General features: G+C 38.2%; 1 protein-coding gene across 4 annotated transcripts in view; it reads left to right on the top strand.

Moving 5' to 3' along the window:
- The window catches only part of LOC144975480 (chitobiase-like), a 69725-nt gene that overhangs the window by 43864 nt on the left and 10890 nt on the right, over positions 1 to 14971 (top strand). For all 4 annotated transcript variants that reach the window (XR_013645926.1, XM_078919604.1, XM_078919605.1 and 1 more), the window contains exons 2-10: positions 546 to 668; positions 1295 to 1970; positions 2587 to 2750; positions 7177 to 7470; positions 7844 to 8080; positions 9886 to 10020; positions 10944 to 11189; positions 11773 to 11904; positions 13225 to 13468. Coding sequence is in view for 3 of the 4 variants with exons in the window: in XM_078919604.1 (XP_078775730.1) it covers positions 567 to 668; positions 1295 to 1970; positions 2587 to 2750; positions 7177 to 7470; positions 7844 to 8080; positions 9886 to 10020; positions 10944 to 11189; positions 11773 to 11904; positions 13225 to 13468 (2230 nt within the window). In the remaining variant the exon portion in view is untranslated. The remainder of the gene's footprint in view (positions 1 to 545; positions 669 to 1294; positions 1971 to 2586; positions 2751 to 7176; positions 7471 to 7843; positions 8081 to 9885; positions 10021 to 10943; positions 11190 to 11772; positions 11905 to 13224; positions 13469 to 14971) is intronic.

The following is a 14971-nucleotide window of genomic DNA, read 5'->3' as shown; positions in this document are numbered from 1 at the left end:
ATTGGGCAGGACTTCCATAGTTTCACAGCACTATCATTATATTACTTAATCTTTTTGCGATTATGGAATTTAACTTAGTTGCAATGCCCAATAAATATTACTATTTAAGATGTTTCATTTTTATAATGTGGTTTGGTTTTTCTAATTTCAATAACAATTAGCTGATTTGGTTGTCATTTATGACTCTGACTGACGCCAATATTACTTCCTGACTAAAAAAAAGGGGGAGGGGGCACTGTGAAACTACGGAAGTCCTTCAGAAAATTGCGCCAAAAAATAATGTTCAGTGACTCATAATACATATAAAAATATGATTTGACTTGCGATCATAGATGGTGTTATTCTAAAGAATTTATTTTTCGATTTTACATAAATGCCTACATAGTCATAGGAAAATAATATCAAATGATCTGGAGCTATACTAGTGGTAATTTGTGTAATTGTTAGTAATAAAGTAATTTAAAAAAGCCCCACCGCTGTCTAATACCTATAAGTAAGCTCAGAGTATTTGCCGAATCTATTAATTTCCTATTTGTCTATTGAAGGGTTGTGGTAGAGATTATAAGATGGTGGACAAATCAAACAGTGACAAGGGGGCGTTAACAAACTTCATCTCAAGCCAGGAAGATTTGGATGACATTGCCTTGAATCTTGACATAAAATACCAGGTAAGATAACAGATTACCTATCTGTACATCCACTCATTAATTCATTCAACTCACCCAACCATTCATCTCATAAATAACAAATAATAACAACACATGATCGAATTGGTTTTGAATCAAGAATGTGTGCAATGATGTGTTTTGTGTCTCCTGTAAACTTTTGTCAAAACCAGTAACACAGTTAGAGAGGACATCATCGATATGTTAGTTTGATGTTGGTTTAAATTTCATCTAAAGGCAAGTGGATTTTCCTTTTCTTAATGACAATGTGGGGTGAAGTTATAAATAATTAAATAAAAATAAATATAAAAAATCCCTTTATTCACCCCATAGGGGAAATTTGTCTTTAGGGTCTATTCCCAGGCACCAGATGCAGTGCAGCCCTGCAAACTGAACTAGGGCATGGTGACTTGGTCAAGGCCACAAAGCACAGTGGGTATTAGAACTCGGTATCTTTTAGGTAAGAGACAAAGACCGTACTAAGCCATGCTGTCCCATTATTATTCTCTTAATGAAATTTCTTGATTTCTTTTTTGTAGTTGTTGTTTCATGTTTAATTTTTCCATTCTTAGAATGTTCAATTTATCTCCTACTGGTAGTTTGATACATCCATGCTTTTCTACCCAAAGGTTGAAGACAACTTGAGTGGTGGCCATGCATTATACAGTGCCTCTATTACTCTCACTAACAACAGTCATGTGATCTTGGGCTACTCTTCTGATGGAAAGCAATGGTCCATCTCTTTCTCCCACCTGAGGATGGTGGAGCCACTGTACCTCCCAGCACAAGACAGCGTCAACTTGGAATATGCATCTGTCAGCTTCTCTCACCTCAATGGCTGTATTTTCAATCTCACTCCTCTCTCTACATTTAAGCCTCTGAAGCAAGGTGACTCGTTGAAAATTAAATTCAATGCACAGCGCTATGCGGCATCCAAGTCAGACATTTTGCCAAACTGGTACATTGTCGTTGAAGATCTTGAACCGAGAATGATAAAGAGCACAGAAGGAGAAAGTCTGAGTTTTGTCGGCCCGTTCAATCTTCCCAAACAGTACAAACGATTTGATTATGTGTTGCCATCTGGGACGCGTCGATACGACAGATATCAGCCTTACACTCCTGAAGTTCGTTTTTCTCTTTACCCGGATGAAGAAACTGGAGACTCTGAAAGGAAAATTTCAATCATTCCCACAGTGCAAAACTTCAAATGTGAAGACAATGAGCAGTTTGTAGATCTATCTGAAAATGGCTGGAAGATTGTAAAATGTGGCAGCAAATTTGCCTCTGAGGCAACATATTTATCAGGTAACTGTAATAAAATATAATTATATAAAATAATATGTATAATATTAGAGGTGGCCATTGACGAATATGTAATATGGATTCTGTTGATGGTAAGCGTTTAAGTAAAATAAATACTAGTACTATCAGCCAAAACAATTGTAACCAACATCAGAACTATGTATAACCTTTAATATTTAGAGTATAGTTTGTTGAAATGAATTTAGTGAAACAATTGTAACCAACATACAAAACTATTTAACCTGTAACCTTTATAGAGTATAGTTTATTAAAAATGAGTTAATGAAACAATTGTAACTAACCCACAAACGATGATATGATTATTGGTGTTTGGGATTGTATCCATTAATTCCCTTGTGAGAAATACTTGATCTTTATTTTGTCCCTCAGTTGTTTTTGTGTGCCTTAATGCTGTCATACTATGAAAAAACACAAACTTTAAATTTTGGTTTAGAAAATTCATACTTCAAGTATTGTTTGATTAAAATGACCCTCATCTTGTCAAAAACTCTCAAACCTGGGACTTGTGAAGTCCTGTGTTAGAGAGTTTTTGCCAAGATGAATGTCATCCAGACTACTTTTATTTTACTATTTTATTGTTCTTTATCTTGTTCTGTAGAAAAGACTGGAATTTACATCCAGAAAGAATATGTCACTGCAGATTTTTGTGATAAACATCCTGAAAAGGTCATCGCCTTGAGAGAAATTGCTAAAGAACATCCATCAGACATTGATAGAGAATCATACACATTGCAGGTCATCACATCGTCCAGTTATATTGAGGTTAGTCCAAAAAAGAAAATTAAAAAAAAATATTGACATCGCAGCACACATAACAAGACTTGCCATCTCTACAAAGTAATTTCAAAGTGTTTATTCAACACTTGAAGATTGATTTGGAATGCTGAAAAATTTCATTGGTTTAAAAAAAAAAAGAAAGGGAGGAGAGCTGTGTGGTTTGCTCCCTGCATCAGAAGCCAGAGCTTCTGGGTTTGTGCTCCACCTGCTGTTCTGTTCTGCTTCGTCTATCACCTGTTGTTGTTCTTACAGTGATTCAGGTTGATGATTATTTCTCAAATAATTTTCATTTTAATAGACTTGTAAATTCTCCCACTGTAATCAAAATGACCAATTCATCAGTATTGGTCAACAATCAGTTCACCAACCTCCTTTAGTTCCCTGAAAAGTAAATTAAAAGATCAGTTAAAAAGTTCTAAAGAAAAAAAAATTAAAAGCCAACACTTCACTCTGATTGTGCCACGTGTACACAGGGTGATGACTCCTCTCCCCCCCCCCCCCCCCCCACTACCCTCCCTCCCCTTAACATCCATCTCATCTTCTCACTCAATGAAATATTGTTGATGTGCAAACTTTGTTGTTCAAGTGAGTTTAGCCTGTGAATGGAAACAGGGAGATAACTCTCACTTATTGTCTCAGCAGAGAGTCATTGAATCAGGGCTGAGAATCTTCCGCCTAAAGGTGGATTTCTGCCTAGATGGTGGTTTATCTCCGCCCATCACCATCACTATCCCGCCTTTTAAAAAGGCTCACCACAATCACTACATCAACATCCCTATCACCACTACTTTTACAACCACCACCTGTACTACAACAACCATCACATCATCATTCCTATCACCATTACTACTACAACCACCACCACATCGTCATCCCTACCACCACCACCACCACATCATCATCCCCACCACCACCACTACTACCTACAACTACCACCACATCATCGTCCCTACCACCACCACCACTACAGCTACAACCACTACTACTACAACTACCATCACATCATCATTCCTACTACCAATACAAATACATCCTCCACCACCACATCATCCCAAATATCACTACTACAACCACCCCACACCATCCCTACAACTATTATAACCACCACCACACCATCATTCCCAACACCTCTACAGCTACAACCACCCCTATCACGACCCTACTACAACCACCATCACATCATCATCCCTACCGCCATCTTTTCTTACTACTACTACAATATGTTGTAATTACACTCTCAACTTTTGAAATTCCTCCAAGTGGTGTCAGAAATTATTGCGAGACACATTTTTGATTGCATCTCTGTAAATTTTTAATGAAATTCAAATTTATACGTTATCGTCGCATAGATAGGTCTTGAACTCCATTTTTGTGACCAGTCATTCTCACCCCTGAACCATCATGACATCATCACCATCTCTACCACTACGACAGCAACTATCACATCATCATGAGTAACACCATCTCCACAACCACATCATCACTGCCCTCATTGTAATCAGTACCACATCTAGTGCAAGCACCACTACATCATCTTCCTGGTGGGATCTTTTGACTTGCATGGATCAGAGTTGCTTTCTGCCTTTGTCTTGGCTTGATCCTTTTCCTGGCCGGATTCATTGGCACGGAGGGAAACAATAAAATGTATAGTCGTTTTTGGGAGATGATATGTTTGTCCTCGTATATCATCTCTCTTTTGTGTGACGTTAGATTTGTTGTTCTAAATTTTGTATTTCTCTCATAAGGATTCTGTGCTTGTGTCTTGGTGAGACTTTTAGGTGACCTCAAACTAACTACATTGATAGTTTGATCTTGGCGTCCATTTGTGAGCCTTATTTGAACCAGCCACTTTTTCTCCGGTGCTTTTGATCTTAAATCTATATTTTTTTTACAGCCCCATATATATTTTAAGTGCTGCTGAAATGACCTACAAACATATACACGTGCACACAAAAATCAATGAAGTTCCCTCAGTTCTTAAGTCTCGTTAATTTTTCACTTTAATTTTTCTGTACTCATCACTACATTCACTTTGAGATCTCTCTCTCTCTGTGTCTCTTTCTCTCTGCCTGTCTCTCTCTCTCTCTCTCTCTCTCTCTCTCTCTCTCTCTCTCTCTTTCTCTCTCTCTCTTTCTCTTCTCTCTCTTCACTTTCTCTCTCTCTCCTTCTCTCTCTCTCTCTCTCTCTCTCTCTCTCACACACACAAATCAGTAAAGTGCACCCAGTTCTTTAGCCTCGATAAGTTTTCACTTTTCATCGTCACGTACTTAACAATGATACACACACACACATACACACAAATCAGTAAAGTGCACCCAGTTCTTTAGCCTCGATAAGTTTTCGCTTTTCAATTTCATGTACTTAACAATGATACACACACACACACACACACACACACACAGATGATTCAATTAAAATGTTAATTTCCTGGCAATTGCCAACATGAAACATACGTTAACTTAATATTTACGATTAACCAATAAAGCACATACACACCTAACAATAATGTTCACTCAGTACTTTTAACCTCGGTTAGTTTTTCACTTTAATCTCTCTGTACCTATCACTATATTCACTTTGAGCAGTCTCTCTCTCTCTCTCTCTCTCTCTTTCTCTCTCTCTCTCTCTCTCTCTCTCTCTCTCTGTCTCTTTCTCACTCACACACACACACACACAAACTTACACACCTGGGTGGGGTTCCTGACCTCCCATGGCAAGGGGGTACATACTATGTCTTCTATCCCCTTATATCTGTTTTCCAACATGCTTTCTGTCTTTTGTCTTGGAATGAGTTTACTTGGTTTTTTCCTGGCCCTGGCCAGAGTCCTAACTGGAAGGGAAACAGTCAAATGCACTGTTATTGTTTTGGGATGATGATATTTTTTTCCTTGTAAATCATCTCTCTGTTATTTATTTTTATATTTGTTATTTTGAACGTACAGTGTAAGCATTTGAGTGTATTCCTCTTTGTGCCCGGATGAGACTTATAGGTGATCTCAAACTAAGTACATTGGTGGTATGCTCTTGGAATCTACATCTGATCCCTTTTTGTTCCGTTCCCCTGTGTCTTACCTTTTCTTGGGTGCTTTAATTGTAATTCTAGAACTTTTTACTATCCCATTTTCTTCCTTTTTACTGGCGCTGATATGACCTTAATGTGTTGCAAGCGCCGTAAACCCTTAAAAACAAACAAACAAAACACACACTATCTTTCCTTCTGTCAGTGTCAGACAAACCTAAATCTATAAAGTGGATCATATCCTTTTCACATCAGCCATCATTCTCTCTTTTCACGTTCAAGTACACACCTTATCATCACCACCACCACCACCACTATCATCATCACCATCATCATCATCATCATCATCATCATCATCATCATCATCATCATCATCATCACTGCCACTACTACTACAACCACCACCATCGCCACACCATCATTTCATGAAGCACCACCATTACTACAACCACCTCCACCACATCATCATCATCATTGCCCCACCACTACGACATCATCACAACACTATCACCATTAAAACAACATCTTTCCCACCACTACTACAACCTCCTCCAACACAACAATATCACCACATACATTATCATTACTGCCACCAGTACAACATCCACCATCATATCATTATTACCACCAACCCTACCATTCATTTTAATATTTTATACGTCATAAATTGGTTTTGGAACTTTGCTTGATTTGAAACAAAGGGTATTAGGATGATTATAGATCTCAATAGATTATATTTAGTTTGCAGAAATTTCTGTTTAAGCATTGAAATTGTTCGGAATTGTTTCTGAAATTTACGTGAGCCAAATTTTAAGTTGGCGTCTCTGGTCAACTTGAAACAAATGGGATGTGGGCATTAGTGAATCTGTGAATACAGGAGATGTATGTGGCGACTACCACTACTACTACAACCATCATCATATCATCATCCTTACCACAACTACTACAACCACCACCACATCATTATCCCTACCACTACCATTACTACAACCACCATGTTATAATTACACTTTCAGTTTTTGAAATTCCTCCGAGTGATGTCAGAAATTGCCGGGAGACACATTTTGGATTGCATCACAATAACTTTTAATGAAATTTAAATTTATAGGTTATTTTTGCATGAATTGTTCTTGATCTAAGCGCTGAAAAATTTCCTCCTTTTTAGTGACCCCTGTTGAATGCCAGTGCTATTTTTAGCCTTAAACTCTCACTTATTGTCTCAGCAGAGAGTCATTGAATGCCAGTGCTATTTTTAGCCTTCTACAACAGTCCGAACTGCTGTCTTTCCTGATCATGAAATACTTTGTTATTGGTATTATTCCCTCCCCCCCCCCCCCAATAACTGTCGCATACTTTAAAAAAACTAATGGTGACACTTGTTTCCCGCATCAGATTTCCAGTGTAGCAGCAGCAGGAATTTTTTATGGAATCCAAAGTCTCCTTAGCCTCTCCGTGTCTTCGGCGTCCAAGTCAGAAGGGAAAATCATTGGCTGTGAAATCCACGACAGTCCCCGATATCCATACCGGGGGATGCACGTCGACATTTCTCGTAACTTTCAACCCAAGGAGGAAATCCTCAAGGTTCTGGATGCCATGGCCTTGTACAAACTCAACAAATTCCATTTTCACTTGACTGACGACGAAGGATGGAGGGTTGAAATTCCTGGATTGGAAGAGCTTGTTGAGGTAAGAAAGGAGATCATTTGTGTTCATAAATTCTAAGCTCCTAGACGACTTGAATTGTAAAAATTAACTTGTAGATATGAATATAACAGCTTAAAAACATAACAAAATACCAAGCACAGATGGAATGTTTTAGGTTAAAAACCCTTCTTCAGCCTATAACAAAACACTAAAACCGTTAACACTTTGATTGAAGAATGTCATTTCAAGTGATGTATTTACGTTTTGCACTTTTGAAAAAGCGGTTGAAGAAGGGTTTTAAGCCCAAAATTTTCCTGTTTGGTATTTTGTTTTTTATTTGAAGCTGTTATCATAACTCCCAATATGGCTGCTTTTGTTTCCACATGAACCATTCTTTTATGTTAATTCGTTACAGATTGGTTCCAAAAGGGGTCATGACCCGCGAGAGAAGACGTGTTTACTTCCTTTACTTGGTTCGGGCCCCCACCCCGAAGGCCTTGGTTGTGGCTACTACAGCGTTGAAGACTACAAGGAGATCCTTCGTTACGCTGACATTCGCCACATTGAAGTTATCCCAGAGATTGATATGCCTGGCCACAGTCATGCTGCTGTCAGATCCATGAGAGTTCGTTACGACCGTCTGTCAGCACAGGTGAGTAAGCCAGGGCTGGTATAATGTCTTAAAATGTACAGCTAGTAGTAGTCCGTTCCACAACCCGTGCTCATGTGTGGACGTGGATATCTTCACAACCTTCTATAATTGTTAGTGACATTAAGCCGATTTTCTTTTTCAATAGTTACAATATATCATACTTTGGAATTTTTCCTTTTTACGGTATAAAAAAATGAAGGGTTGGGGATGAGTGAACTTTTGGATTGTTTACACGAACAATATTATACACAGTGAATTCTGTTGTAATTACGATCACTGAACTCCCAACAGGCTTAACTATGGGTTTACTTTTACCGAGATTCATGTGTACTACTCACTAACATTGCCACCCTGAACTCAAAATGACACAGCAAATTGTACACTTTGTACACACTTGACATAATCACTTGTTACAATTTAATGGTTGAAAACCAGTGGTGTAGGTTGCTGATGTGATTTCTACATTCATAAAAACTGATAAAAATATTCACTTACAATATAAGCCCGCATGCAAAAATCATGGCACCTCATTTCGTGACTGTGGATGAATTTGCAATATTCCATGTGGAATGGAAGAGACTATATGTGGTCTTGTGGTGTGACTCTCACTTTGAAAGATCCAGGGTTTGAGTCCTGCTCTAAGCAGCACATAGTTGAGTCCTTGGATAAAGCTCTTTACTCACATTCTCTCACCGTACTCAGGTGTACCTGGCTGTTAACATTGTTGTCTCTTTAGGGGAAAAATTTTAATATTGCCTTACTTATAAGTCTTATCTTACATGTTAAATGTTGCTGTTGGTTTTTGACTCCTTGTAAAGTGCTTCGAGGACATTTAGTAGATATTGCGCTATATAAATGCTAAAAATCTCTTGGGTCTCCTTTAGGTCTGGTGAAAGTAAAGGCAAACATGCAAAGGAGTTGGTGACCCTCCAATCTCCTGAAATTAAAATCCCAGGTTTACAACATTTTCTCAAACAATTTTGAAGGATGCAGACCTTGGTCTTCTTTTTATCTTTTCAGGTTTTTTTTTTTATGACATGAAATCCATTTGGTGATTGTGTCTTCTTAACTGGCAGTTTAAATATTTTGTATTGCTTTGATAAAATGATTTGTTTACGTATTGTTTTTGACTCAATATAAGATTAGATAAATGATTTTTATTAATCTTTGGTAGAAATTACAAATTAAATGTTTATGTCAGGAACTGGGTGGGGATCCTGACCTCCCATAGTGGGCAGGGGGGTACATACTGTGTCTTCTATCCCCTTATATCTGTTTTCCAACTTGCTTTCTGTCTTTGTCCTGGCATGAGATTACTTGGTTTTGTCCTGGCCCTGGCCGGAGTCCTAGATGGGAGGGAAACGGTCAAATGCATAGTTATTGTTTTGGGAGATGATATTTTTTTCCTTGTAAATCATCTCTCTGTAATGTATTATTGTTATTTTAATGTATAATGTAGGCATTTGAGTGTATTCCTCTTTGTTGGATTGTGTGCTTGTGTCTGGATGAGACTTATAGGTTGTCTCAAACTGGGTGCATTGGTGGTATGCTCTTGGAATCTACATCTGATCCCTATTTGTTCCCAGTTCCCCTATGTCTTACTTTTTCTTGGGTGCTTTAATTGTAATTCTAGAACTTTTTACTGTCCCATTTTCTTCCTTTTTACTGGCGCTGATATAACCTAAATGTGTTGCAAGCGCCGTAAAACCCTTAAAAACAAAATTTATGTGAAGAATATATTTTTGCTGTGTAAAATTTCTTGGTTTTAGTTTCTTTGCTGATTTTGTTGTATTTGTATCTGGCAGGGAAGGAAAAAGGAAGGAGAAAAATATCTACTGTCTGATCCATCAGAAGGTTTGTCTCACTCGTTGTCTGTCCAGATGATGACAGAAAACTCCATGAACCCGGGACTGGAATCGACCTACGTTTTCATTGATAAGGTGGGTGTGACTTTGGATGTGACAAATTGTCTAAAAGTCTGAAATAAAAAAATAGAGCTTTTATATTGGGCAATATTCACTTAATGTGCTCAAAGTGCTTTACAAGGGGTCCCTGGTCAACAGCAACATTTAACATTTAGGACGCCTGTTAGGCGATGTTACAATTTTTTTCTGACAGAGACAATGTTGTAAACAGCCAGGTATTCATTTTACAACTGAGTACTGTGAGAGAATGTGAGTAAAAAGTCTATTTCAGGGACTCAACCAGGCGCTGAGTGAGGCTCGAACCCAGTACCTTCCTATATGAAAACGAGTGTCATACCACTAGACCACATAGCCGCACTATATGTGCCTCAGATTCAATATACCTAGCTACCCAATCCCTGCTTGGTACACCTGGGATCGATCTCGATCCTTTTGGGTGTGAAACAAAAGCTCTACCAGCTGAGCTATCGGGACCAACATATAAATGACGAATTTATATTTTATTTATGCCATGACTAAAACAGGTAATAGATGATATATGTACATTTCTTTATGCCATGACTAAAACAGGTAATAGATGATATATGTACATTTCTCTATGCCATGACTAAAACAGGTAATAGATGATATATGTACATTTCTCTATGCCATGACTAAAACAGGTAATAGATGATATATGTACATTTCTTTATGCCATGACTAAAACAGGTAATAGATTATCTATGTGTATTTCTTTATGCCATGACTAAAACAGGTAATAGATGATATATGTACATTTCTCTATGCCATGACTAAAACAGGTAATAGATGATATATGTACATTTCTCTATGCCATGACTAAAACAGGTAATAGATAATATATGTACATTTCTCTATGCCACGACTAAAACAGGTAATAGATGATCTATGTGTATTTCTTTATGCCATGACTAAAACAGGTAATAGAGGAGCTTCAAGCTATGCATAAAGACATCCAGCCATTGCGTATTTTCCACTTGGGTGGAGATGAGGTTCCCTTTGAGGTGTGGGACGATTCGGCGGCCTGCATGGCCCTGGTGGAGTCAAACAAGCTCAATTCCATTGAGGAACTGATGGAGTATTTTGTCACCCGGGTGGGTCAAATTGCCCACAAACATGGTCTTGACCTTGGGGCTTGGCAGGATGGAATCGTCAGTGACATGCAGGTAGGGGCTCCTTTTTATGTGAAGGATGTGAATATCTTGAATTGTGATGTGTTTTTGTAAAACTAAAACTTTCTCTTTGATTTATAAATATGTGTTGCTTCGTGTCAGTATCTTGAATTGTGATGCATGAAACTTTCTCTTTGATTTATAAATGTGTTGCTTCATTCTTTATCTTCTTAGTTTTGTAATTAGTTTTTTGTTGTTGTTTTTTTTTCTGAATTATTTAATTGCCTCTGAGTCTGAGCGTATAATTTTGGTATCATTTTCATTCTTTTTGGGTTTTTTTTTTTCATTTATATTTTTTTCTAATCCTTTGATTTCCCATTGAGTTTTATAGTTCATTTCATTTTCCTCGAGTCCTCTTGATTGTGAAAATGTAAAAACAAATAAACAAACACACCTGTAGCTGATTTTTCAATACTTTTATTTCTTTTTTATTTTTCTGATTTATTGATATAATGTAACATTTTAATGGTCAAATACTATAATATTCCATAGGCTTAAATGCTCCTACATGACTTATAGTCTGACCATCTGCTTATGAAGGTTTATTGTTTCTTATTTTTATCCATCGACCAATCAGGTGACAAAGCAGAGCGAGCCTTACAGCAGAAAGAAATTCCCAAACAAAAGAGTTCTCGTTCACTTCTGGCGCAATGTCTGGGAAACCGGTCATGTCTATGATGCGTACAAGTTGGCCAATGCAGGTTACGAGGTGAGTTTATTCGACGCCTTAACCGTGGAATCTACCCTCTCCAAAAAATCCCTGGCATTTGAAAACCTGTTTCCGACTTGGATTTAATCCTATATCTGGGTGGGGATCCTGACCTCCCATAGTGGGCAGGGAGGTACTTGCTGTGTCTTCTATCCCCCTGTATCTGTTTTTCAATTGCTTTCTGTCTTTGCCTTGGAATGGGATTACTTGGTTTTGTCCTGACCCTGGCCAGAGTCCTTTGCTGGGAGGGAAACAGTCGAATGTATATGGTTTTGGGAGATGATATTTTTTTCTTCTATATCATCTCTCTGTTATGTATTATTATTATTATTTTATTTTTAACATATGGTTTGTTACCATTTGAGTGTGTTCCTCTTCGTGGGTTCTTGTGCTGGTGTCTGGGTGAAACTTTTAGGTGATCTCAAACTAAGTACTTAGATAGTGTGCTACATCTGTTTCCTATTTGAACCAATTCCCCTTTGTCTAACCTTTTCTTGCGTGCTTTAATTGTAATTCTAGAACTTTTTACTATCCCATTTTCTTCCTTTTTACTGGCGCTGATATGACCTTAATGTGTTGCAAGCGCTGTAAAACCCTCAAAAATCAAAATCGAAAATTAATCCCATATCAAACGACTTTGGCCAGAAAACCCATCATTCAAATATTGATAGATTGAAATGAACCTCATTTTGGCATCTTGGGGGCAGTGTAGGTACAGTCTTTGCTTCATACCCAAAAGGTACTGAGTTCGGTCACCCACTGCTGGGCTGTACGGCCTTAAGCAAGTCACCTCGCCCCAGCTCAATTTGCGGCGATGCACTGCGATTGATGCTTGGGTTATTCTAGTCTTCCCTTGGAATAGACCCTAGAGGCCAATTTCCTCGATGGGATGGATAAAGAGAATTTTATTTATTTATTTATTTTATTATCTTTCAAACCTGGGAGTTGGCAAAGTCTTCAAGGAAGTCCGAAGTTTGAAAGTTGAGGGTCATTCTAATTAATCGATATTTAAAAGATGAGTTTTCTGGCCAACATTTTTAGTTCATTTTTTTTTAGATTGACAGGTTTGTAATGATAATTACAATAGTAATAACAATCATCATAATGATGATAATAATAATATTAATAATAATAATGATAACAATAACAATAATAACATTAATGATAATAATAATAATATAATAATAATAATAATAATAATAATAATAATAATAATAATAATAATAATAATAATAATAATAATAATAAGAAGGAGGAGAAGAGGAATAAAGAGGAGGAGGAGAAGAAGAAGAGCAATAATCCATATATATCTATTCCCAGGTGGTCCTATCTCCTGGCACACACCTGTACTTTGACCACCCCCATGAACCAGATCCAGAGGAACGCGGCCTGTACTGGGCGTGTCGATTCTTGGACACTCACAAGGTGTTTCGATTTGCACCAGATGACCTTTTGTCCAATGCTGATGTGAAACTGACTGGAGAGAAATTGACAGCATCAGACCTCAAACTGTTGAAAGAGTCTGAGGATTACACAGCTCTGAAACAACCAGCAAATATTAAAGGTCAGTTTGGGATGAAATGTGTCTCTGTTTGATGAGAGTAACCCTATTGATAAAATTGATATATATATATACGAGGGCTCTTTCATAATTAACCGAAAAATGCCTGTAAAAGCCGCATTTTTTTGCTATCAACAAAATTCTTGCACGTGTTCATACCTTGACTCGTCCTTCATTTCTCTACGTAACAGCCAAGTCTGTCGACACACTTCTGCCAACACCGCACCATGGAATAGATACCCTCTCGGAAGAAATTTCCGTCAAGGTTTTGTAGCCATTTCCGCACATGGTCAACAAGCTCTTCATCGACATCAAAGCGCTTTCTTGCCAGCTCACGTTTCAGTGGCCCAAAGAGGTGATAATCAGATGGTGCGAGGTCTGGACTGTGTGGTGGGTGTGGCAAAATCTCCCATCCATATTTCTCTAGCCAACCTTCCGTCACTCGTGCTTTGTGGGGTGTAGCGTTGTCGTGTTGCAAAATGACCCCTTTGGTCAACTGCCCTGGGCGCTTTCTGCGAATGGCCTCCCTAAGCTTGTCAAGAGTTTGGCAGTACCTTGCAGCATTGAATGTTTCTCCAGGTTGTAAGGTTTCGAACAGAATAACACCACGACTGTCCCAGAAAACAGTTCCCATTATTTTCTTTGCTGACCGCATGACTTTGAATTTCTTCGCGACAGGCGAGGATGGATGTTTCCATGTCATCGAATCTTGCTTTGTTTCTGGGGTGCAATGGTGCAACCAAGTCTCATCACCGGTGACTATGCTGTCAAGAAAAGTCACATCGTACCCTAGAAAGTCTCCGCCGGTGTTGGCAGTATGCCCGTGAACCCTGCGTGAGTTCTTGCTTCTTCTCAAAAGTTCCCTGCAGATGTCCAATCTTTGTTCTTTATGATTGTCTGTCAATTGCTTAGGAACCCATCTTGCGCTGACTTTTCTGTAGCCAAGTTCATCAAATACAATTCTGTGGGCAGAAGTTTCCGAAATTTCAAGACTGCTTGCGATTTCATGAAGTTTCAACCTCCTGTCTTGACGAATAAGCTCATCAACTCGCTTCACATTGTCTTCTGACGTCGCAGTTATCGAACGCCCTCTCCATTCCCTGTCTGTTAAGTCGGAATGGCTGGCTTCAAACAAATTACACCAGTGATAGACTTGTGTACGGCTTATAACATGCTCACCATATACACTCTGAAGTTCTTTATGAATTTCGGTAGGATTCAGACTTTTGGCGTTCAAAAAACGTATGACAGCTCTGATTTCCTCCTTTGACCAAGTTTCAAGGTGGGCCGCCATCTTTAAAATCGTCTAGAAATTCATTGTGCAAAATGATGCACTTCATAATTTCTGGGAATATCCGTAGGGAAATAAGGAATATCATGTCGTTTACAGAATTAAAAAATCTCCATTGGTTGCTGAGCAATGGGCATTTTTCGGTTATTTCTGAAAGAGCCCTCGTATATATATGCAAATGTACAAACATGTAAAAATATACAACCAAGAACCAA

This window comes from Berghia stephanieae, chromosome 6 (genome assembly GCF_034508935.2).
Source record: "Berghia stephanieae isolate SIO BIC M18660-M18661 chromosome 6, UCSD_Bste_1.3, whole genome shotgun sequence".
Lineage (NCBI taxonomy): Eukaryota > Metazoa > Mollusca > Gastropoda > Nudibranchia > Aeolidiidae > Berghia > Berghia stephanieae.
Note: the sequence above shows the minus strand (reverse complement) of the source record. Positions and strands in the feature narration are given on the sequence as shown.